This window comes from Siniperca chuatsi, linkage group LG13 (assembly GCF_020085105.1).
Source record: "Siniperca chuatsi isolate FFG_IHB_CAS linkage group LG13, ASM2008510v1, whole genome shotgun sequence".
NCBI lineage: Eukaryota > Metazoa > Chordata > Actinopteri > Centrarchiformes > Sinipercidae > Siniperca > Siniperca chuatsi.
The window spans coordinates 18,860,031-18,884,862 of NC_058054.1; the positions used below are offsets into that span (position 1 = coordinate 18,860,031).

General features: G+C 40.1%; 1 protein-coding gene across 2 annotated transcripts in view; it reads right to left on the reverse strand.

Annotated features, from left to right (window-relative positions):
- pik3r2 (phosphoinositide-3-kinase, regulatory subunit 2 (beta)) overlaps positions 1–24,832 on the reverse strand; it is a 42,721-nt gene that overhangs the window by 13,848 nt on the left and 4,041 nt on the right. The window contains exons 1-6 of one of the 2 annotated variants that reach the window (XM_044220227.1): positions 21,081–21,210; positions 18,463–19,351; positions 6,059–6,151; positions 2,679–2,753; positions 1,774–1,926; positions 73–283 (exon numbers count right to left, since the gene is read on the reverse strand). In XM_044220227.1, coding sequence (XP_044076162.1) covers positions 73–283; positions 1,774–1,926; positions 2,679–2,753; positions 6,059–6,151; positions 18,463–18,781 — 851 coding nt within the window. In that variant the 5' untranslated portion in view covers positions 18,782–19,351; positions 21,081–21,210. Of the gene's footprint in view, positions 1–72; positions 284–1,773; positions 1,927–2,678; positions 2,754–6,058; positions 6,152–18,462; positions 19,352–21,080; positions 21,211–24,832 lie in introns of those variants that run through there. The other variant, XM_044220226.1, reaches the window with a different exon arrangement.

Genomic DNA, 24,832 nt, shown 5'->3' on the forward strand with positions numbered 1-24,832 from the left:
TGAACAATTCTTCAACTTCACACACTCTACAGCATTTGTTTTTGTATAAAATATCAATCAACCAAAACTTACCAAGGGGTAGAGGGGCCTGCCCGTATCAGCAGCGGTCCGAAGATCATTCCCAGCGTGTGTGTGTCCAGGCCGTTGCTGGCCTGCGCCTGGGTGACCTTGGCCAGGTGTGTGAGGAGGTACTGCAGGGTGAGACGGTGATGGAGAGGGACGGTGGCGGAGCTCTCGAGGACCAGGCTTACATCTCTGTCTAGGGTTCCAGCGACTGCACCATCTAGAAGAGGTATTCAAATAACCATGAAGAAGATATATACATGAAACTTCTGTAAACATTTTTTATCAGGTTTTACCGCATGAGGAGAATCTGAGGAGAGTCAAGATATTAAACACAAGAAAATGATGGTCATTTCTGATATGTGTACATACTGTTTAGCCTGCATCTGAGACATTCTGACCCTGACTTTTATCTTCATCAAGTCCATTTCATGAGTAGTTAAAAAGCACCGTCATTGGGGTCAATGCATGTAAATAGGTCTAGTATATACCTGAAATTAAATCACGGTGTCCTTTGTGCCGAGGAGAATCAGCTGAAGCATTTCTAGCATGCCTCAGTGAGCTCATCCTCATTCTCTCTTGACTCTATTCTCTCAACACTGACATGCGACTGACCTCGATCAGCTGCATATAAGGGTCAGTTTAGGCCTTGTACTTAAATTACAGTTATTGAAGCAATGAAAGATGCCTTTCTATCCACTGAAACATCAGCAGCACACACCTACCTCATTTTTTGGGCTTGTGCTACTACACAGCAAAAAATCTCCTTTTGTCTTTTGTCTGTACCGCATAAAATCCCCATCTTAATAACTTTTCTACTATTGAGTCCAAAAATATCTTCTTAAACTTAACTCAAGAATTTTCTAGAGTTAAGGTTATGTTCTTAATACTAGATCTAGAGCAGTCAGGAACCCATAGAGATTTAGAACAATAAAACTTTAGTTGGTCTTTTAAAAAGGACCATACTGGTGGCTTTGCATGTTTAAGCTCATTAACTGCACATTGTGTGTGCTTCGCATTACTGTAGACCATTTTCCAAAGCATACCATGGGTTTTTAGATTGATAAATGCATATTTTCCAAAGTTCCAGGCGCCGCTGGTTTCAGTTTGTGCTATGTATGAACATCAACTTGCAGAGACTTGAAGATGGATAATCCATCACAGTGAAAATGTAATTGGTTTTACTTTTTTGCTAAAGTTATGTTATGGATGTATTGTAATGTAGTTGGGAGCAGAAGATTTAAAAACTGTTCCTCACTGGTGTGTCAATGTTCTTGTGAGACACTCCAACATCCAACTCCATGCTTCTTTCTTTGTCTTCTGGGTTTGATTTTACAACAATACAGATCATCAGTTCAATACTTTATGGCAGCTGACTATTAACTGTCAGATGCTGGCACTTCTCACAAGCACCTGAATGCACCAGAAGGGAAGTTTTCAGAAAAGCTCCAGCTCTCAAATGCAATACTGTGTGACAACAATGTAACTTTGACAATACATCAATCAACAAAAAAGGAAAGAAAGATGGCAAAATGTTAATAATGGTTGGCAGTAAAGTACAGAATCTGTAAATTGGATCAGCTAAAACCTCTGCTAATGGTCCATTAACAAGCCATTACGGTAAAGATGACACCCTTTCCTAATTAGAACAATGGTGTTTAGTCAATGTAAGTGTCAACTTTAGGCATTTCCTCATGAGATGAGACCTACCTGCTGACTGCTGTAGGACTTGCTGCTGCAGTGTGACAGCAGTTTGAAGGTGAGGGTAGATACAGGCAGGGATGACGGGTGACGGGAGGTCTCTCAAGTAGTGCAGGACACACTCAGACAGGTGACCCACATCTTTCTGACCTATGTCACTCTCTGAAGCCCAAAGACATATACAAAGACATTTAGGGATAACTTAAGACAAGAAGAAATTCCACCAAACTCAATCACTCAACCACAAAGAAATCTGAATCCGAACACTCGATTCTGTTGACTGTTGTGGGTTGAATTCTCTTCCAATTTATGTGAGGCAGGTGAGATAGTGTGTATGCCGTTGCAGAGTGGCCAACAGTGGAGGACTGCTTTCATTGATGTAAAATATTTATTGTAACCTCATGAAATATGGAGAGCATTGCTGAAAAACAGCATGCACGCTCAGAAAACATCCCATATACTGTATATCCGTGGAATTCACTTTAGTATGACATGTATAGCTCGACCGATACTAGAGTTTTGAGGCCGATACTGAAATCAATATTTCAGAGTATAAACAATACGATAACAATATATAGACAGATAGTAATTTCTTTAAAATAAGCACATAACATAAACAATCAATCTTGATATGGATTTTTTTTTTTATTCTGACCAAGAAACATACTGAGCGGAACGTTTTACAGTTGAAAAAGGAACTTGATCTCTGGAGGGCAAACTATGTAACAGTGAAACTGTTTCTAAATGATCTCAAACCTAGTTTGGAATTTCTGTACTTCTCCAACATATAAGCTAATATAAGATGATACATCAGTCTAGCTCTAATGCAGTGTGAACACAAATACAGTTTATTAAACATGCTATGCAAAAAACAACAAAAAGAAGATTAAAAAGTAACACCATCTCTGACTCACCAGAGCACAGGCTGTACACTGGGCTGTCTGAACCTGAGGAACCAGTTGTCCTGTACAATGATTTGCAGTCCAGACCTGAGAAATACAAAAAGAGCAGTTCAGTAAAGGTTTACACAACTGAGCTGACAAAACATCTGGACAAAAAACAGAACACAGTTAGCAGAAAACAGGAGGAGAATTTAAATCAGCAATAGTACGTTCTGCCAATAAAAAACAAATATTCATAAAATGAAATATTTGTTTCATTCTACACTGCAGTCAGAAGCTCACTCTAATTTAGAGGATCACTCTATGGCTGCCTGACTTGGACTAGATAATAAACTGCAATGTAAAAGACATGTAATACGCTTTTTACACCAAAATTAGTGCGTATATGCAGGTTTTTTATACACAGGTAAACCTGCTAAAATTAGGCGATTGACTCCTTTTCCATTGCTAGTAGACGAGTTTACCATTATGTTTTTTCTGATGTGTCGTGTTCAATGTCACGAACACGTGGGAAAATGGGGTTAGTAAACAGTAGAAAGCAGCATGGAGGCCAGTGACAAAGTTACGGTGGTAACATTAACATTAGTAACCTGTTTCCTTATTTCCTCGCCCCCTTGAATCAGGAGAAGCTCTCTCACCTCGCTGTCTTGTCAGTGTTGCATCTTGCACGATAAGAAGAACAAAACTGCACGTTGTTCCCATAGACTGTGAAAAACAATAAATAACGTTCCTGGCTATTTACGCGCCAACGTCCGGAACTTTAGCATGTCCACCCGGGTCTCATGTTTCCATCACTGCTGATTGGGGCTGGAGCCGATAAATACCCGTGACTACTACAGAGTCATTTGACCTGGGAATGAATGCCGATTGTACCCTTTCCCGATGAAGACAAAAGCCAGATGTTAGTGGGTGTTAGTGGGGGTTTTTTTCCAGTGTGAAAGGTGCAAGACATGGTATGAGACACTCAATACAGACATTTTATTACCGGCTGGACAATGTCAGTTTGTAAGCAACACTTGTACTAGCAAAGCACATGGCCAGATAAGTTCTTTGGAAATACTGAAATAAATGCTTAAATAAATTTCAGCTGTGTCTTGTTTTCATTCCAGTCTCACATCCAACAACAGAGAGAAGGTGATCAATCAATTGGGGGAGAGTTGGTCCTTCAACTGTTTTTGTACAAGCAATATTTAGAAGAGCAGAGCCAACACATGAACTCGTGTTAAGTGTTTCATTTTTGTTTGTTCTTTTCTTGGTGAAGAATGTGTGATTCATTTAATGACTGAATGTCAGACACAGCACAAAAAATTTCAACTCTAAACTGAAACCCTGAATCATGAAATTCTTTTAAGCAGATTGTTCAGACAGTGTACGTAAATTATCCTGACAATTTAATGATAAGGGAAACTCAAGTAAAAACAATTCTAAGGTTTACAGTTTTGTATGTTAAAAAGAAACCTTTCATCATACTAACATATACCAGTCTAAACCTTGTTAGAAAGACTGTTCCATGAGAGAGTGATTTCACACATCCTGTGAAAATATCCCTGAAGAAAACATTTTAACTCTGAATGACTACATTTCTCTTTTGGGTTCCAGGCTTAAAAAAACATTTAGGACCACTGGGTCTAGACAGCTTGCATCTAGGAGGCAATTCCTTGAGACTAGCCAGTCTCTCAGGAAGTTGTGAAAACCACACCACGCAGTCAGAGTGTGTGTGCATCCAACACTGGGAAGTAATTCAGTATTACTGCTACATTATATTATTTATATTCAGAGACAGACCTTCTCTCACCCTTCTAGTAGATATCAATATTGAAATCTTTTCCAATGCCTACCATGAGAAGAATCTCTCTGAGGTGGAAAGCCAGTAGATTCACATCTCTCTGTTTAAAATCTACTCTCTATAACTTCAGTGCTTCTTTCACTCAATTTCTTCCTTCGTGATCAACATTGATTTTATTAGCGTCATCATTAAGTTGTAATGGCTTTCACTTTATTACTGCACTTCATGAAAAGACCTAAAGCTGAGTCCCAATTCCATACAAACTAACTCATTCTAATCAGGTCCTCAAAAAAGTCAGTATACACACTAAAAATGCTTGTTTTTATAGTGTGCTGTTGATGTACACTATTGTCCCACAATGCACTGCACAAAGGATTAGGAGAAGCTACTCACAACAGAAAAAAAATCTATGATTTGCAAATGGTGGTGTGACAGCTGCAAATATCAAGAAAGTAAACACAAATAATGTGCAAATAATTATGTGTGCACATGAAGAGCTGAAACGATTAGTCAATTAATCGATTAGTTGATCCAGAGAAAATAAATCAGCAACTATTTTGATGATCAATTAATCATTTCAGTCATTTTTCAAACAAAAATGCCAAAAGTTCACTAGTTCCATTGTGATGATTTGATGCATTTCTCTGTTTTACATCAATGTAAACTGAATATCTTTGGTCAGACAAAACAAGCAATTTGACGATATATTGGGCTCTGACAATTTTTTGACATTTTGTACATTAAATGATTAATTGAGAATATAATCTGCAAATTTATCAATAATGAAAATAATTATAAGTTGTAGCCCTACATATCTGTGTGTGTGAGAGAGAGAGAGAGAGAGAGAGAGAGAGAGAGAGAGAGAGAGAGAGAGAGAGAGACTGACACAGACAGACAGAGAAAATTAAAAAAGAGAGAAAAAAAAGAGGTAAAGCTGTGAATGGAGTCCCACGGAGCGTTATTTGTTAACATAGTGTGAATCAAACCCACTGTGCAGGACTCTCAGAGTGTTTTTCCACCAAATTATCTCTGGTTCTTGAACTGGTTCTGTTCAAGATTCTTGGAACCTTGGTGTTATCTAGCAAACCAGCCCGCGTTTTGAGTGGAACCATTGTAATCAAGGATGCATCATCAACAGAGGGCTTTGCCCAAAGCACCACGTCCTGTAGAATATGACACGCCCACTTTGGTTCGCAAGGAAAAACCTGCTATTTTTTGGTACTAGCTGGGAACCAACTTTTTGGGTCCGAACCATTTTATATTTGATCAAAATGCTCTGAACAGTTCAAAATTAAGTGTGTAAACCAGAACGGAGCCGATTCCATGTTGGTGGAAAAGGCCTATCAGTAAGGCCAATGAGAACTGTTCTGACTTAAACCACATTAAACTTCAATGTAGAAAATTTATATAGAGTAACTAACCAACTGAGGAGGTACTGTGATACATCTGTGTGACTGCCTGACTGGATCCACATGTCTATATGTCTACACTTGTGCAAATGCTGGCATGAGAGCAAGAGGCAGATGGTGGGAGGGAGACAGTCACACGTAGACGGAAAGATGGGGAGGTGAAAGACGAATATGTTGGCTGGTTGACATGGATATACCTCTCTTCTCTATGGCTTGGATCAGGCTGACGAGGGCTGGGGGAGCCGTCTCTGGCGGTGTGAACTGCTCGCTCAGGTCCGGCACAGAAACAGCTGAAACAACAACACAAATCACTGTTACACTTCTGGCACAAAGCATCTGAAAGGCCACGGGGGTGCTGCAGCACCGACAAGGGCACAGACTAGGAGCAGTTGGAGACATAGAGTGTGTATAATGTTGTGAGTATATATAAAATCTGTGAGGAACACAATAAAATATGATAAGGTGGATTTTAGTATCCATTTCGCAAGAGGCCCACCTGTTTTGCAAAAAGCACAGCAGCAGTTAATCTTCTGTGTTACATTTGTTTGGAAAGTATCTAACTATAAAGGAAGGATCTCTGTCTGTGTGTCTGTATTTTGATTTTCTCAACAACCGTTCATTCGATCGACTTCATACTTGGTGGGTGTATTGCTGAGGACCCAAGGAAGTGCAGTGTCAAGTGTGAAGTAGTTTGGATGAGCGGTTCTTGAGAAAGCTGAGATACATTGCCCTGCAGAGCCAGAGAGCCCCCGCAGTTCTAGACGCAGCAGTTCCAGACCCACAGGTTTACACCGGGGACACACAGGAAGCGGAATCGCCGCGATAGGTCAATTATCACGCGAGCAGTAGCCTGGCTGTTCACACCAGAAGAGTGCTCTGATTCCTCTGCTCTTTTCTGATCACACATAGAGCTGATCTTTATAATAACCTCTTGAATTTATAACGTAAAGCTTTTTATGTTTTCCTGGTAGTGTCAGATGCTGGCAGTGCGTTGCTTCTTCTGCAACAATAAAGTTAAAAGGTTCTGCGGGGAGGGGCTTCTCTCCCGCTTGTGTGTGTGTGTGTGTGTGTGTGTGTGTGTGTGTGTGTGTGTGTGTGTGTCTGCTTTTTTTCCACAAAGAAAATTTATCAGGAATCAAAAAGGGAATCGATAAAGAATCGGACCGATAAGCAGAAGTGATAATGCCATTGGTATCAATAAAATCTATTAATTCCCATCCCTAGTGGCAACCACTTTTTAACAAAAATAGGGACAGCAAACAGCAAAACGTGCACCCCAAAATGAGTATATTTTTCTTGCATCAGTGAAATACTGCTGTTAAGGTTGGAACCAGAAACCAGACAATGCTGCATGTGCGTTGGTGCATTTACTCGCGTGCGCACAGGCATCTGTTTTAGAGATAAGGAAGGGAAATTAAGTTGTTTGACTGTGGGGTGAAAAGTTCAACAAACCCGTCAACATCGAACAACAAACAAATGCTGGTATTTTGTATATCAGGACTTGAGGGTGGAAACTGATAAGCCTTAAGATTCAAATTCTGTAAAGTATCAGATAAAACACAAACTACAAAGAATTTTGTTCGGTTACTGTAATAAAGCTTTTAAACATTATTTTATGTCACATTTTCATCATTAAGCTGACGTATAACTGCATAGTATCTTAATTACTCAAAATATAAGGTAACTAAAAATGGCAACCATATTTTCTGTTTTGGCAACCAAAAGCTGATGCCTGGTTGCCAGCCTGGCAACCACTTTTAAAAGTTAGTGTTGAGCCCTGCATTTCTATAGTTTATAATACATAACCAGTGTGTTTTCTTGCCAGATTCGCCCGTAAGTCTCAGAAACAAAATTCTTTACTCCTAAAAGTAACTAAAACGCAGAGAAACACTTGAAGCTTGTGATGCATGTTACTGTGGTAATTTGTAGTCTGGAGGTCTCGCTGATGAGATATATGATGATAAAACCAGAAGAATTTAGTAAACGTACAAAAGAATGAAAAGAGGCTTTATACGGAGGAGTGAAAATAAAAAGGCTAAAAAAAAAAACAGACTGCTGATGGTGAGCAAAAACTTTATCTACTTTACAACTCCCCATAGACTAAATCAAACATCTTTTCAGTCCGAGAGAAAAAGAAAAGGAGAAAGTAAGAGGGGGAAAAAAGAGAGATCCCATTTCCCTCCCTCCCTCTCCTTTTTCCCCTTTTCTTTTCTCCCCTCTTGCTTTCTCTCCTCCCCTCCACTCCGTCCTGTTCGGCGTTTCGCCTTAGCTCTTTGCGTGAGTGGAGCACAATAAAGGATTTAATCAAAACTCCTGAACAAGCAAAAGCCCTGTGGCAGTGTGCCAGGCCCGGCCCGGACAGGCAGGCAGCGCCTCCTATTCGGCCCCAGAGCTGGGGGGGGGGAGAGTAGTGGTGGAGGGTGGGAGCAACGGTGGGAGCAGGGAGGGCCTAGCTTGGCTGGGGCTTGGCAGTAGGATCCTGTTCCTGGCACGGCTCGGCTAAACCGCTGCTGATTATTAATTTGGGGAGTTCAGACAAGAAACGCCGCGTCAGCACATTCCGTTACCCTCTCTCTCTCTCTGGTTCTTGTTCTCAGTTTCTATGGATGTCTCTCGCCCTCTCTCCCTCTCTCTGTCTTTTGCTCTCTTGCATTCTTGCTCTTGCCGGACTTTCTCTCTTGCTCCTTCTCTTTCTTTTTCTCCCTTTAGGTCTCTTTTACTTAAGTTTTAATTTGATCTCTTTCTTTCCCCGTGTCTCTCTCTTTGTCTCCATGCCTGCCAGTTAAACATGGAAACTTTGCCTGGCAGTGTCTCCGGCTCTCTAGCGAGAACACAGACAGACCTCTGCCTCGTCTTGATCCCTGTTGGCCATTCTGGCTGGCAGGCCCCTCCCCCCTCTTCTCTCATCACAGGATCTCTCTCTTCGGTGTGCAGTACAGTTTAGTTATGTTAGCACAAAATTACAAACCCAAACTAAACATCAAATTATGTCATTGCCCTCCAAAACAACTCATATGAGCAATTTCAGATCAGAGCAACATAGTTAATCAGTATATTACAAAACCATTAAATGACAGTTACAAAAAGATTTGTAGGCATAAAAACTACTTAGGGACAGATTGTGCTCTTGGTTAGAAGAAAGTAATGTTGACCGCTGGTAGAAAATGGGATGCAAACAGCAGTCTCTTGTGTCTCCTCCCTGACCTGGTGTTCAGACCGAAAACAGCATTGCGTTAAAACAATGCAAGTGGCTGTGTTGGTGGGGGCATAAGAAGATGAAATACAATCCAGGAAGTCCAGTTTTAGTAATGGATTGAGTTTTAAGGCTACTCAGACACTAAAACACAGAAAAGTGATTTATAATATGATGAGATAGGATCTACCGTGGAAAGTTATCATACCAACAATCACTTTATCCTCCATCTAATATATACCCATATCTGTAATAACCCATTCATGTTACAAAGTAATCTACCACGAATGTGAGCTTGCACGTTATTTATCGGTGGGTTGATTTATGATATCGCATTGCATCATGTTGCAAAAGTTGAGCAAGGTTAAACTTTTTTGACATCCACCATTGCTCCCGACAGACAAGAGTCATAATTCACGCTGCCACTAGATGTCCGTGTCAAGTAAACATAAACATAGGTAGTTTTTTGAACAATAGACCCATACTGTCATTTTTCTAGTTGAGTCTCTACAAACCACTCAACTGATTTTTGCTCGTTTTTGCCTTTTCACATATCATGAATCTTGATGTACAAGTGTGAAAAATTACAAACATTTGGGCCAGTTCATTCTTCATATTGCTTAATTCCATGCCTCTATTTAATTAAATAATTATTGTCAGAATAAGTAAACACTTTCTAAGTAAGACTGGATTGTCATAAATACAGATGCAGCAAAATGCAAATGCTATTGCTTTAGAAAGCAGAATGTATTAATTATTCAGTGCAAGAGAGCAGGCAATAAAAAAGGGAAATCAAAACTGGGAATAAAGTACAAATATAGGCTATAAAACCACAAAATGAATGCACTAAAATAGTTTGGGAGGGGAGTAGGAAGAAAAAAAAATCATTTCCATATTTTCCCTAAAGGAAGGAGTTTTCTCACTTCTACATGCAAACATGCATCTCTTCACTCGAAAAGAACAAAAAGTTAACTTTGACTTTCGTGCAGAGGAGGAGTATTTTTTCTGAGAGAGAGAGTAACAGCAACTCGTTAGTCAATTAGAACCACTTCCCTGAACCACTGCACACTGGGAGACAGGCATATGACTTGACATGCCCTGACAGAGTGTAGTTTGGCACTCTTGCACTTTAACATTGCATTTGAGGCCTTGTAAGTAGTATGCATGCATTCATTGTACAGACAAGATCTCATGACTATGATTGCAGTTTTTCTTCAGAGAAGCTTATGTAAAGTCATTACAGCAAGTAAATCATAATCAAACTGAGTCATTCAACACATCATCTGTGTTAGTGAAAAAAACATCAAGTCATGTGTGATGTGTGCTATCTACACATGAAGCTGGAACTGAGAAGGTCGGACGAATGTTGCGTTGCAGATCCTATCTGTGTGTTTGCACCGACTCGCTTGCTCAGTCCAAGGCAAGCAGCAGACAAGTAGACGAAGCAAATGAAGCAAAGCTATGTGAAGCAAATATTTGCTTTGTATCTTCTGCATCAGTATGCTTATGTAATACGTAGCTGGCTCTGCTGCATTCTCCCTCTCTGCGTTCTTTGTCAAAAACTGAAGCTTCTCCAAGTGCAGAGATGCAGCATGAATTCATTCACAGGATTTCACTGTTTAAATTAAACCTCTGGAATTTCCTCACTTTAACTCCAACCCTTTGGATCTGTGCTGATTTTGCTGTGAATGTCTTAAATTGAGTTAATGAGTTAAATTATGAATGAAGTATGAAGTTCAACTTTATTTGACAAACCACTGTCTAACCCACATTTTGCGCAACTAGTGATAAAAATCAATCCCTGACAGCCAAAGCTACAAGTTACTACTGAAAAAATAATAATACTTTAACTGTAACATAACAAAGTGAACATGATTTGAAAAATATGAATAAAATATGAATATGTTATGTATAACAATAAGTTGAGTCTTCGCACATACCTCAGATAACCTAATTAAATGATTTTGTGCTGGGCATGGTTGAGAAATACAGTTGGCTTGACAAATCCATTTATGCATTACAAAAATAAAAACGTCTAGTTTGACAAAATAATCTTAACTAAAGGCCCATTACTAGGTTTTTCCAGTGCTTTCAACTGCATCTCAGAGTCGGCAAGTAAGTGAATCCTGCATTAAGATCAAGATTGTCAAACTACTATATGCAAAGTTCACAAATTAACTTTGATGCCCAACAACTAATATAATAATTAATTTTGATTTTTCACTTTTCTATTCCAGCGTAACTGAATACCCCACAGAGGGGTAACATTCTTGAATTCTATTAGCTGTACAATCACAGGCTCTGGATCCTTAACAAACACTCCCCTTTGAATATTAAAGACTAACTTAAATACAGTATGTCCACTTCCACTTAAACTTTCTTCTATTTTTTAATCTGCAATTATTTCACTAGATGTAACTGACTTCCCAAGGTTTCACTGTCCTCCAAATTAAGACTAAATTGAAAGAAAACACCTTTTCAACAAATGAGGATAAACTTGCAAAAATATTTTTAAACCACGCCAGTTACTCCAAGCATGTGTTTCTTACGTACAGTGGTGACAAGGCCAGTTGGTGTCTGGCTCATGGATGGTGTGTATGCTGCTGGTCAAGTTTCACTGCTACATGTCCTCACTGCATCACAACCATGTAGACAGGCAATGCATCATCCATTCTTCAACATGCCAACATGCTTCAAAGCTACACACGTGAGCCCCTGCAACCATGTCAAACATAGGAGATTTCTACACAATGCTGGATCAGCAGGCCTAGAGGCACCACTGAGAAGAAATATTAATGCAGAGATGTGTTATAAAACCTATAATAGCAGGCTGATTGAGACGTGTGACATGCAAAAAAATGTTATGTTTGTAGTCAAATAGAGCAAATACAGTACAATATCAAAATGACTCTTAATTTATAAAAAGGTGCAAATAAACGTTACCACTTTATGATAAAAAAAAATGGTCTCCAATAACACCAGGCTCACATTATCATAGCAAAATAAAGTTTGTCTGTTAGTTAAATGTTAGCTGATATTGTGAGGTTGTAGGAAAATTAAATTTTTGCGCTCAGTCAGTTGGCTACAGAGTGTCTAAAGGGATTGATGTGTCGTTTCACTGGCCCATGTATACAGTTGTGAGGTCATTTCTTGTACGTGTATTGTGTGTTTGATAATGTGTACTGCCATCTCAATTTGCTTGCTTTCTGACCGCCTGTAAGCCAAGAGTGGGCCTTTCATCAATGCAGTTTGTGTCGCCCTTCCAGCTATTTCAACTGTCCAGTAGAGTCCAGTGTGCAAATCTGATGGTGTCGTTCGCTCTTCCATTTATATACAGTGAACGTGGTAGTTTTGTAGTAAAAGTGTTTTTTATGTAGTGCTGTGTACTACTACATGTCTTTCCATGTACCTGATTGAAAAATTATTGTGTTAATGGTAATGTTATGAGGCTGTGTTGCATTTGTTGGCATATCTGTAAATGTTTGTGTAGCTTCTGACTGTATAAACAGGTGACTTGTCATCTATATAGCTGTGTGCATGGCGGCATAGCATTGCGTCCAACTGGACTCAGTGTTATATGACTCTTTACAGTCTAAAAGTAATGAGGTGTGTTTCAAAAGAAGAGCTTGTCAGAATGTTGAACACCGTCTGAAACATCCTCCCCCACACCTGTCCAATGTCGACGCAACACCATTAATGCCTTTGAGGAGATAAGGTCCCTCTCTTTGACGGGTTGGTTCACCCCACATTTGAGTGTAGATTTTTAAAACAGTTATAAACACTTTTGCCTTTGCCATGGTCAGTCAATACACACATACAAACTAGTTAGGTTCAAGCGTAGCCCCAGCCTTAAATACGTAAATTAATAATTTTCAGCTTACTGAACCATACACGTGCATATAATGCTGAGTTGGAGATTTGGCCATCAAAAGAAAAGAGTCTGATAGTCTATTTAGCATCATTATTATTAGGAAAAAGATACCCATAGTCAACTCTGAATGCTTTCATGGTATCATTCTGTAGAAACAAATTGTGATTTTATTTTCCTCCTGCCTACAGTAAGCAACTGTACAAAATGTACTTTACTCTGTTTCTGGTTTGCTAAAGCCATTAATCTTTTAGTAAGACAACTTTACGCCTAAATGAGTTTTCATTTACTGCTCTGGAAATGCTCCAGAAAATAACATTTGTATAGCTCTGCAAAATGTAGCATGCTAAATTTACTAAACTCCAGGAGAATAATACAACAGTCAGAATAAAAACCGAATACAGCTGGTTCCTATATTTGCAGTTGGCTTAAAATGTAGCCTTCGTCTCTCTCTCCCTTTCAAGCCTCTCCATATCTTTCCCATTCACTTTCTCTACTGTTCAGCCTCTGCCACCCCCTCCATGGGTTCTTTGAAAGTGTTTTCCTGGTAAGGCTCAGGGAGCGGAGAGAGACCAGAGGCCTCTCTTTCTGAGAACTGGCCCTGCTAACATGGTTTATAGCTGCCCAGAGACAGTATCAGACGTGTGTGTGAATCAGGGAGAGAGGCTGCAAAAAGGAGGGAGGACGAGAGAGAAGGGGGAGAGAGGGAGAGGAGGGAGGGAGTGAGAGAGGGAGTACTAAGGGAGGAGTTTGCAAAAATGCCAAGCCATGGTTCACTTCAGCAGGCAGTTGAAGTGGGGCCAGGGAGAGGAGAGAAAGGAGGGAAAGAAAAAAAACTCTCTCTGGGTTTGTAGAATTATTTCTGCTGCAAGTTGAGAAACGTTTTGCCTCCGTATCTGTAGAATGAAACTGATTTTTAGTCACAATTTGTCTCGAAAAGTGTACTTACATCTATCATTCCAAGTTGTACTGATGTCATATGTGCATCACAAAGCTGGATAAGTGTTAGTGGACTGGCCAAAATACATTTGAACAAACTATTTTTCAATGCGGAAACAATATTGTTGCAAGCATGGCCTGTTTCATAGCTGAAACAACATCAAAAGAGAACTAAACAAAACTACTTTAATACAGAGTGATGTGTATTTTGGTTTTTATGCACACAACAATGAAACACATACAACAAAACAGGTAAGTGGTGCATCACTAGAACAGGGGCACCACTACAGCAGTCCATCTTTTACAAATATTTAAACTAATATGGCGTCATCATCCAACCCAGAATCCTCTTCTTACTATATAATTTTAGAAAGAAGAAATCCACGTTTTGCAATTCGCCTGCTACTGTTAAAAAACATTGGTACATTTACATGCACTTGAGTAGCTGGGTTGTTGTTGTCGACATTCTGCAGTAACCTGATTTCTAAATGCAAATGAGAGACCTGGTTTCCTTAATCTGGGTATAGGATTAAGAAAAACCCTGTCAACAGTAAGATTTCTGCTAGAGAAGCCAGATTTTTTGGCAATGTGTACACTTAACTGGGTTTCTAATGAGACTTTTACATGCATGCATTTGCAGGACAAAGACTTTAGACTGAGAAAGTAGGCTGTAGCAGCCGTGTGGAGTGAAGAAAGGAAATATTAATTGTAGCTGTATTCAAAAGAATTAAATCCAAGCGGCGCCCCAGTAGTTCACCTGGTAGAATGCAGTGATGTTGCTAGGTATGCGTACTGCGTCTCTGACACATTAAAATCCGAAAGGATGTAGTAAACTCACTTATGACGCGTCCAGGGAACGCACACTATTTTTTCGAACACAAGTTTTACCCGGAACGTTTTGGCAGTGCACCAGTTGCTGTGTATCAGCTGTAGAATGCTAATAAACTTAGCCCAGTTAGTCAGGTTCATGTAGTATCGCTGCTCAACTGTATGGGAGCATTGAGGTTTCCCGGCTAGTTAAAGTGAACATGGACACAAATTAGCGTCAAACTGTATGCCGACATTGTTCAACTGAAATCGGGTTTGTCTGTGGAAACACTTCACTCGAATGTGTCGATTAGCGTAACAAGACAAAGTCAGACTAAAAGGCAAGTCCTTCTCCCCACAGTGTTCAGGCAGCCTCTCACTGCAGATTCGGACCATGCCAAAGTAATAACTAATGCTATAGGAGTGTTTATCTCTGCAGATATGTGACCATACTCTACGTATAGAGAATACAGGATTTAAGCATATGGTCAAAATGCTTGAGCTCTGCTACAATGTGCCTTCACGTGTGCATTTTAGTCAGTCTGTTATGCAGCTCTGTATAAACGAGCACAAGTTCAGGAATTATCAACAGGTCAGAGTCTTACAATGGAGCATGACTTATTTATTATTTATTTGTGTTATTTATTTTTTCTTATTAACAATTTGCCAGTATTTGAGTGCCTTATCTGTTACATTAAGAATTATGGCCAATGAGCCCCTGTTGAATGTTTACATTTTTTCAAATTTATTAAGGCTGAATCCTTACCACAGCGGCCCGGGTTCAAATCCGGCCCGGCCCTTTGCTGCATGTCATCCCTCTCTCTCTCCCTTGCCTTTCAGAATCATCAGAAATATTCTGTTCTATTGCTTTCCTGTCTCTCTCTACCGTGACTATCCAATAAAGCAGAAATGCAAAAAAAAACATTATCTTAAAAAGAAAAGAGAAAAAAAAGAATTAAATCCAAAGTCTAAATAAGTAATTTTGCACACACAGAACCGTAGTTACAGAGGTGAACCTCGCAGTGCACCCATCAGTCAAAATGTTCTGACCAGGAACAAACAACAAAAACAAAATAATCACTGACACACTTAAAATATTTCAGCTTTCAAAGTGATCGAGGGCTGGGCAGATTTCTGATAACTGACCAGCTGCATGTAAATGTAAACATTACTGCAGTGCATTAAAAGACGGTGACCGATTTACGTCTGATTTATTTCGCACAATAATACGCTTTCTAGTGTGCACGCAAACTTAGTGCTGCAAAGTGCAGCACTAAGTTTTGACTTGTTTAAAACTGCAAGACTAAGAAAACTATATGTTCTAAAACTGTAGTTTAGATAAATGAATCTATGCTAAATTGCTTGTAGTCAGAGTCAAAGTTCAGCTACATGTCAAAGGATGGACGTTGGGATTAAACCAAGTAACTTGGTCAACCTTTCTAACCACCAGGCCGTGGTGCTGTCCCTCGATGCCAAATGTTACAATCCCTGCAAATAGTAAATGGGCCAAACAATACCTCTATTCACACAACGTCCAGGGCCTCTGTGCCTTCAGGGAAATTATATTGATATTTGTAAAATTTGGGCTTGACCATTTCTAATCTACAATGCACTTGTGGTGCTAAGCCAAGGTATCCTTCCGTCAGCCACTGCCCTGCCCCCCTCTCACCCTCCTCTCTCAGAGTTTCACTTGGTTCTTCTGCCCTTGTCTCTCCACATCACAGACACAAACGCCTGCTGCCCAACTGGTTTGTCTCACTGTCTGTCAAACCACAAGGATACTGTTGTCCTCCTCACCTGCCTCTGCTGGAGAAAGTTAAGGCCTGTGCTTATTCACTAACAAATCCCCTTCAATCTCAAGTTTTCATTATATTATTGTCATGGAGAAATCTCATTTGATAAGAATTCTGGAGACATTTGTGCTGCAGCTATGTTATTCCCTGTTTTTTAGGACTTTTCAGAAAAAATTGCAGAGAAATGAATTCAAACTAATGAATTTGAATGAGGCCCAGTGTACTTTGTTGTACACGATGAATAGCCAATTGGCTCAACCAGAGGTAATTCAGAGTTCACAGCCTACGTGCTGAGAGTAGTACTTATCCCATCTGTCATAAAAAAGCACAGGGGAATAACAGAGAATACAGCTTTTGACAGAGGAGGAATGTATGGTTTCATATGCAGAATGATAGAACAACGTTTATTTATCTAGTTTGGCCCTATGCACCTTTTTCTCTGGCATCCCATACAAGGAAGCAATAAATTAACCAGCTGAAGCCAAAAGCAAGGGAATGCAAATGAGAAAATGATGGAAATTTTGGAAATGTGGAAGACCTTTGGTAACAAATCAAAGTTTTTACTTGAAGTTGAGCTTGCTAAGGTCGACCAATCCATGCCAAGTGTATGTTTGAGTTGGACGCTGTTGCAGCTGAAAGCAGGCTCTTATGAATAAATATCAGGCGTGCCTATTTTCCCAAAGTCACAGGAGTGAAGAGAGGTGTGAAAGAACAGAGCACTTATCTCTGAGTAAAAAATGTGCCATTGTATTCCCTGAAATGTTAAATAACTCTCAGGTTGCACAAAATACAAACACACCTATTACAACATTAGACTTTCTCAAAACGTCAGTAAAGAAGTTTGAGTGCCAGAAAATGCACTCAAATATCTAATATCTCAAACTTAGCCCCTCCTGCCTGTACGGCCCTTTACCCATAGTTGAGTAGGGTCAATTACAAGTCACGGCGAAGGAGAGGCAAGCATTTTTGTGCAGATAAGCCCAGGTGCAGTTTGGATGACACATGTTAATGTTGAATGTAAAGGGGACCACACAGCCGAATAGAATCAATGCCAGACCTGTACAGGAGAGTCCAGTAAGTAGATGGATTAGCCCTTTATTATTCAGCAGAGAGTTTGGTTAGCTGTGCTTCCAAAGAGGTAAGGCTTATGACGTGTTTTAAGGATAGATTAAAGGGTCAGCTCGAGGTCACTGCCAAATGTGAGAGCCCTATCAAAACTCCCAAGGTGGTTGACCAGCAACACACCAACTACACAAACTGACAACCAACAGCTATTTTTACAGGTGTGCATTTTTGCATTCGAGCATTTGTCGTTGGTCTGGTCCTCTACATAAAAGTGTGTCAACAAAAAAAACTACAATTGTTTTGATTGAAAAAAAAAGAAAAAGTCTATAAAAAAATCACACCAGACGACAGATCAAGAAAGATCTACAACCACAAAAGCAAAAAAGTGTTATAAATTAGCGTGTTAACTGTTATCTTACTCATTTCCAGTTGGAAAAGTGGCTGGTTTGCTTCACTCACCAACCCAAAAAAACGATGGTAATCTATTGAGTGGCTGGTAAAATTTTAACATTTGGACAAAAAAGTTAATTTTGCACCCTACCTGGGGCTTTCTAACATACGACTTATAAATTATCATTTTGAAATGAGCAGAATTTTTTTTTAAAGAAAAATAAACATAGAAATTGCATGCAAAAAAAAGATTTCTGAAGTGAATTTCTTTAAAAAACGCACAATAAATACTCATTTTGATGTTTTTTAGTAAGTAAGAAATCAACTAACTTCTGTGCTGGTCTCTCAAACAACAAATTTAACTCCAACTTTACGTACGATACTGCAACACTATATTTTAAAGTCACCTAAAAAATGGGCAATGGCATCGTACTACAAGTGCATCACTATTCTCTACAATACATTATGAAAACGGCAGTTACCATGCAGCTACACTGCTGAGAAAAAACATGTGACAGAGTATAATATATATGACAAGGCTCTTACCTTCAGACGACTCTGGTCTTGGAGCAGCAGGAAGGGGTCGCTGGGACCTGGGTTGACTCGATGGGAGCACCATCTTGACAGGGCCCACATACTCGACATACGTCCCAGGGAAGTCACCTCTCTGTTTGGTGCGCTCGTTGTACCCGAGGAGCCAGCCGAGACGCTCAGGCTGCTCCACACAGCCCTCCTGGTAGTTCTCCATGGACAGCAGAGAGGCCTTGCTGACTGTCAGAAGGTCTCCCGGCTGCAGATCCAGGTCCTCCTCCTGGTCCTTGGTAAATGCGTAGAGAGCAAGGTACTGAAAACCTTCCGCCGCCATTTTGTTAGGGAGGCAAAAATCAAAATGGCCACCGAATAGAGGATTAGATGGTGCAGCCCGAGTCCCACTGCAACAACAGGGTTCGGCTATACAGAAATCCTCCTCAAAAACCAAAAAGGCTGTTGAGTCACTAAACTCTGGTGTTGGTACGGTGGCTTAGGGGGTCAGGGGGATGAGGGAGGAGGGGGAGTCACCCGAAGCTTAGAAGCATTTTCAAAAGTCGATAAGGTAGCGTTCTGCTGCTGTTATGCTTGCAGCGGCAGCGGTTTCAGACCTGACCAGTGTTGGTGGACTGGTGCACTTTCCTCAGCTTGATACCCCGGTTGAGCCAGATGATGGAGCAGAGGGAGAGCGTTGGCAACATACTCTTTCAAGCAGCGAAAACCTACTGGCTGGGTGCTTTTGGAGCAGCCTGGTAAAAGATTTTGCCAGTCGAGGGCCCAGCGTCGTTGGCTCTCCACGGTCAAATGAAGTGGTCTGATTGGAGGACGAGCGGCAGAATGGGAAGGTCTTTAATCCTCTTTGGTTCTCTCAGGCTCCCACATGTTCTGGACAGGGATTATGACTGACCTGCATGGCATAAAAACCCAAAAAGAGAAAAAAAGATTTGAAATTAGTCAGAAAAATAGCAAAAATAAAAACTACAATCATGAAAAATAAGAATTATTTGTAAATGTTGCTTCTTTTCGATCAATAGCCATAAGTAAAGCTGCACATATCTTTGTGAAACGAAGCTTAAAGCGGTGCATGAAAATGGCGAACTGCGGCAGATCCATGCATTTGTGCAGTCTTCGTTTAGGACAGAGAGATCAGATGATGCTGCTGCGTCATGACCAACAGCAGACTGGGTCCCTGGACAGGAGCCTCCATTCCCTCCACTCTACATTCAAACACTCACAGCCTTAACTGACGCATCACAGTTTCCACAGGAACAAGAAGTTTCACTGTGAAATAAACGTCTCTTCAGCTTACGCAACAACATGCGTGCGATTAGCAGTATCCGAAAAAATTCATGCAAAATGGCAAAGAAAACGTTTTCGCAGAATGAGCATGCAAAGGAAACTAAGACCTGCACCACAGCTGTAGGGCTACCAGAATTTTCTGAAACATGCAAAACCCTTTGCAACAGTTCCCTCTCCGTGGGAGAGAAAAAAGGCAGCTCTGTGTTGCCTCAGAAATATTTTCGGCTTCATTCTGTCAAAATAGCTAAATCATACTGTACCAAGTCTACTCCAGATGAGAATACCGAATGGACAGCCAACTGAGCAACCAAAGCCTGCTACAATGTCAGAAAATACCACTTAAAAGCAAATGTTTCATGCATAATATCACACTCCTTCTAGTCAATTGTATGATAGTGTCTATACACAGCAAAAAGGTCATCCATGGACCCATAACGAATATTCTCTGATAAAGAGGATTGCAAGGCCCAACAAAATGCCAAGCACAAGTGGGAAATTATTACCGTACAACAGCAACATAACAGTTTAAGAAAAGGCTGGATTTTATCAGTATAAAAAGGTTTTAGTTAACCAAATTAATCGAATCCATCAGACACTCAATTTAAAATATCCTAATTTCCGGGGTTGAAAACACTAGACTGTAATATCCACAGCAAAACATGGAAAAATCATGTATCTTTTTTGGCCATTTGAGATTTTGAGCGGGGCAATACAAATAAAAATGCTACAAAGTTCAAATTCAAAATGGCAACTATACTGAGAGATGAGACAGAAAGCGAGGAAGAAAGGGGGATTAGGGTTTCCAGATAAAGTACGACATCTGTGTTCTGTGGACCAACCAAGGACAATGGTCCTGTTAACCTCCCTGGACAGGATGAAAGGATGTCAGTGAGGAGATGAAGCAGGTAGAGAGGGAGGGTGAAAGGGACAGGAAGGTGGATGGAAGTTTTGGTCTTGTATGCCAGGAGTAAGGAGCTATTTGGGGCAATTTCCGAAAACGTCCAAATCCAAATAACCATAGGCCTGGTTTGCGAGACCCGATGTTGTGCAATCATTTCATAAACGTTCCTGAGTGAACAATGTTTTGAGTGATGCATTGCAGACGCTTAAATAAAACTAGGTGAGAGCATAAAAAATAAACCTAAACCTCCGGTTTGCATCTTTGAATGCCAAAGTGCATGCTTTCGAACCTTAGTCTAGATCACCCTCTCTCCCCCCACGACATTCGGAAAGCGAACGTACATTCACTGCAAACCTTCGTGACTAAGAATATAATCTTTTTTAAAAAGGCTTAAGAGTTATCGTGATAACAGGATGCAGCAGAGTGCAAGACTCACCCCACTTTTGGTTCAGAGAGAAGCCGGACAGGCTCAGTCAGACTCTCGGTCCAACATCCTTCGAGTCGAGAAGCAAGAGGTGCCAGGCAAGACACGTGGCACTGGCATACCCAACCACAGCCCGCAATCCTCACACCACCATAACCCCCCCAACCCTAAATCCCCCCCCCCCCCCCCCGTCCACTCTCCACCTGCTCTTCACCCCCCCAAACACACACAGAGTCTTGCCTCCAACTGACACCCCCCCCCCATCCTCAGCCAGCGAAAAAGTCCAGTCGTTTTTTCCAGTTGCCATGTTTTATGTGTTTAGAGTCAGAGCGCTGCTGCAGAAAAGAGGCAAAAACAAGATAAAGACCAAGGAAAAGAAAAAGCAGCGTGCAGGGAGTGCTCTTATTCAGTAATCCTTTTTTATTATTTAGTTCCAGAGCAGAAAAAGTCGTACGAGGTGAGAGAAGAGTCATCTCTGTTACAGTCCTGGTCTGATAGTGTTGCAGTAGCTCACAGTTCAGGGCAGCAGAAGCAGCTGGCAAGCTCAGCGTCAATGGATCCATCCCTTTTTTAAGACTTTTTATTCAGTCAGAGCAGAGAGTGACAGAAAGCTGTGAAAAAAGAGAGTGAGACTAAGAGACGGCGCACTTTGCTATCAGCAGAGTCCAAACGGCTGAGGGAGACCACAGGAAAATAATTAATGAATAGGCAGCAAGTAACTCACTGTTGCTAGAGAGAGGGAAAGCTAATCCTGTGCTCTGATTGGCTGCTGCTCTGGCCATGTGCTCACCAGTCACCAGAGAAGCCGGGCAAATCAAGGAAATGTTCTAATATTAGAAAATGTATCTAGGCAGTGATCAAACATCTGACCCAAACAACTCCACCTTTTCCCACACACTTGACTTTTTTTCATCTTTGCAACCTTGATGATTGTTCATCATCTTTGATGGCATGATAATTTAAAGCAAATGAAACTGCCACAGGATAATGATAAAAAACATAGCATGGAAAAACTGAAGGCTGCGTGTGATTGGAGAGAATTCCATTAGTCATGTTAAAGTCGTGCAATGGGATGAAAGGAGGTGATTTTTGTTTTTCTGAGTTAACAGGATGATAAAGGTGATGATTAGTTGCACAAAAAGAAGGAAAAATACATTCTGGCCTTTATAAAACAGGAACACTGAGAAAAACTATGACAAAATTCACTCACAAGTGCTGGTATACTAGTTAAGTATTGCAATATCTGGTAAATAAATAACAACTGTGCATTATAACATAACACAGTCATTTAAAAATGTGAGAAGGGACAATGCTTCCACAGTCACAGTAAGTCATTATTCTACTGATTTCATATTTGTTATTTACTTCACAGCATAGACATTTTGTTTAACTGAGGGGGAAAGCGAGACCTAGATTGAACTCAAAATGGCATCTAGATTTTCCTCTGCTGTCTGCAGACATCAAATGACTCTTGATGTGTTTAGTCAGCCAGTGGAGCTCTGACCTGTTCATTATACACCAGTATGCATATAAGCTATTCAGAGCATCACTAACACAGTTGAGTGAAACAAGAGCTACTGACATTGCTTGAAGACCAACATAACATATACATGGCTATGTGTTTAATAATTTGTTAATTTTATGTTGGTGTTACTGCACTTGCTGTATTTAAATAGATATGATTTGAACTAAAATATGTTTTTTACTGTTGTTCTTTTAATGTTTATATGAAAATGATGAGGTAGTTAGTTGTTAGTTTATACATAAAAAGACCAGCACTAATTAAGAGCTGAAATAATTAGTCGATAAACAGATTTGTTGATTGGCAGAAAAATTATTGGCAACTATTTTTATAAACGATGAATTGTTCAAGTTGTTTTTCGAGCAAAAATGTCAAATATTTGATGGTTCCAGCTTCTCCAATGTGAGTATTTCCTGCTTTTCTCTGTTTTATATTATTATAAATTAAATATCTTTGGGTTTTGGATTGTTGGTCGAACAAAACAAAACATTGGAGGACATCACCTTGGACTCTGGGAATTGTAAATTGGACATTTTTCTCTATTTTCTGAAGTTGTATAGGCCAAACGATTAATTTAGACAATAAATGGTAGATAAATCGATTTTGAAAACAATAGTTGGTTGCACTATTTATATTCAATTCAATTGGGCTTTATTGGCATGGGAAACAGACTTTAACATTGCCAAAGCATGGGTGAAATAAAAAGATATACATAAACAGAACAATTGCTATTAAAATATAAAAAGATAAGTAAGTAAGATAATAATAATATATATATTATTTATTTTTTATTACTATTTATATTATGTATAGACTATATGTTAGTACATATTAGTGATATGGATAAAATCTTCTGTCACATAACATGTAATGTTATAATGCAATATTGATATGATGGTATATGATGATATAGTAAATTTACTAGAAAATAAACTGAGAAACTGTTAATGGATAAAATAACCAGTCAGGACTACTTTTGACTGATCCAGCAAATTAAGTACCTTCCAGATCAAGGTACTTCATTACATTGATGCAAAAACCATATAAAAATCACAATGCTGTCATAAAGCAGAAAACAAAACAGAAAACTAGATGTATTTAAAGGGATAGTTCAGGTTTTTTGAAGTGGGGTTGTATGAGGTACTTATCGATGGTCAGTGATGGGGGTCGGCGCGCAGCCAGTTTGGAGAAGCAGACAGCTGCTCCGCCACAGACGCTCAGCTCTGTATTGTTGTGAATGGGGATCAACAGTAATATGTATTTTAACCGCCAAAAAAAGTTCAACCTAAAAAATCAATATCAGTTTAAGTATACGCCATAAAAGTAAAAACTCTGTCTGCTTTTCTGTGCTGTCAGACAGCCCTTTCCTTTGGCACTACATTTTCTCAACCGCGGGACTTCCATATTCCTACAACTGTATTACGGTAAAGTACACGGGTAAAGTTGTGTACTACAACATCAGGTGTTGTAGGCTACACATACCACAGCAAACTAATGGCTGTAGTGTTTGTGATTTCAGCTTAGTTTGCTGAGACAAAGAGCTAACACAAGTAATCTACGTTGATAAGGAATACATAGCCTGAAACTTTAGTTTAATAATCAGTCATTTTGCAATAAAATGTAGTGAGAACTAAAAACTTACTTTGAAGACAAACTGTCATTAGGCCCTTCTTGTCTGGGATGTTTTTTTCTAATGTATCTTTGGAAAAGTGAAGAAGGTCTCCAAGACACCGGCAGTCAATAAGGCAGGTAACTCTGAATGGTTGGTGATGCAGACTGTGTGTGAGGCACTGACATCCTCGGATCAAGATCCTCAAGTTGTGTTGTAACCAAGTCCCACTCATGGCAGCAGTGGCTCTCCGGGTCTGTGGGCACGGGCCCACAGTTTATACATCTGCACCACCTGGTAACTTGGGATCTCTCTCGGCCTCTAGTTTCCACAGAAGTTTCCCCTCTGTCTCTCTCTCTTTCAGCCCGTTCAGTCTCCATCTGCAGCAGTTCTTCTTCTGTATACTCCGGTTCATAAAGGCATCCTCTTGTCTCCACAGTGAACGGCATTTCTTTGTCGCTGTCATAATCACTAATTTTTATTTTCTTTTATTTGTTGTCTCTTCAATAAACCACTCAAACTACGACCTAAACAGCTGATTTGCGAGCAGCGTAATACAGTGCACTGCGTAGGAATATGGAAGTCCCGCGGTTGAGAAAATGTAGTGCCAAAGGAAAGGGCTGTCTGACAGCA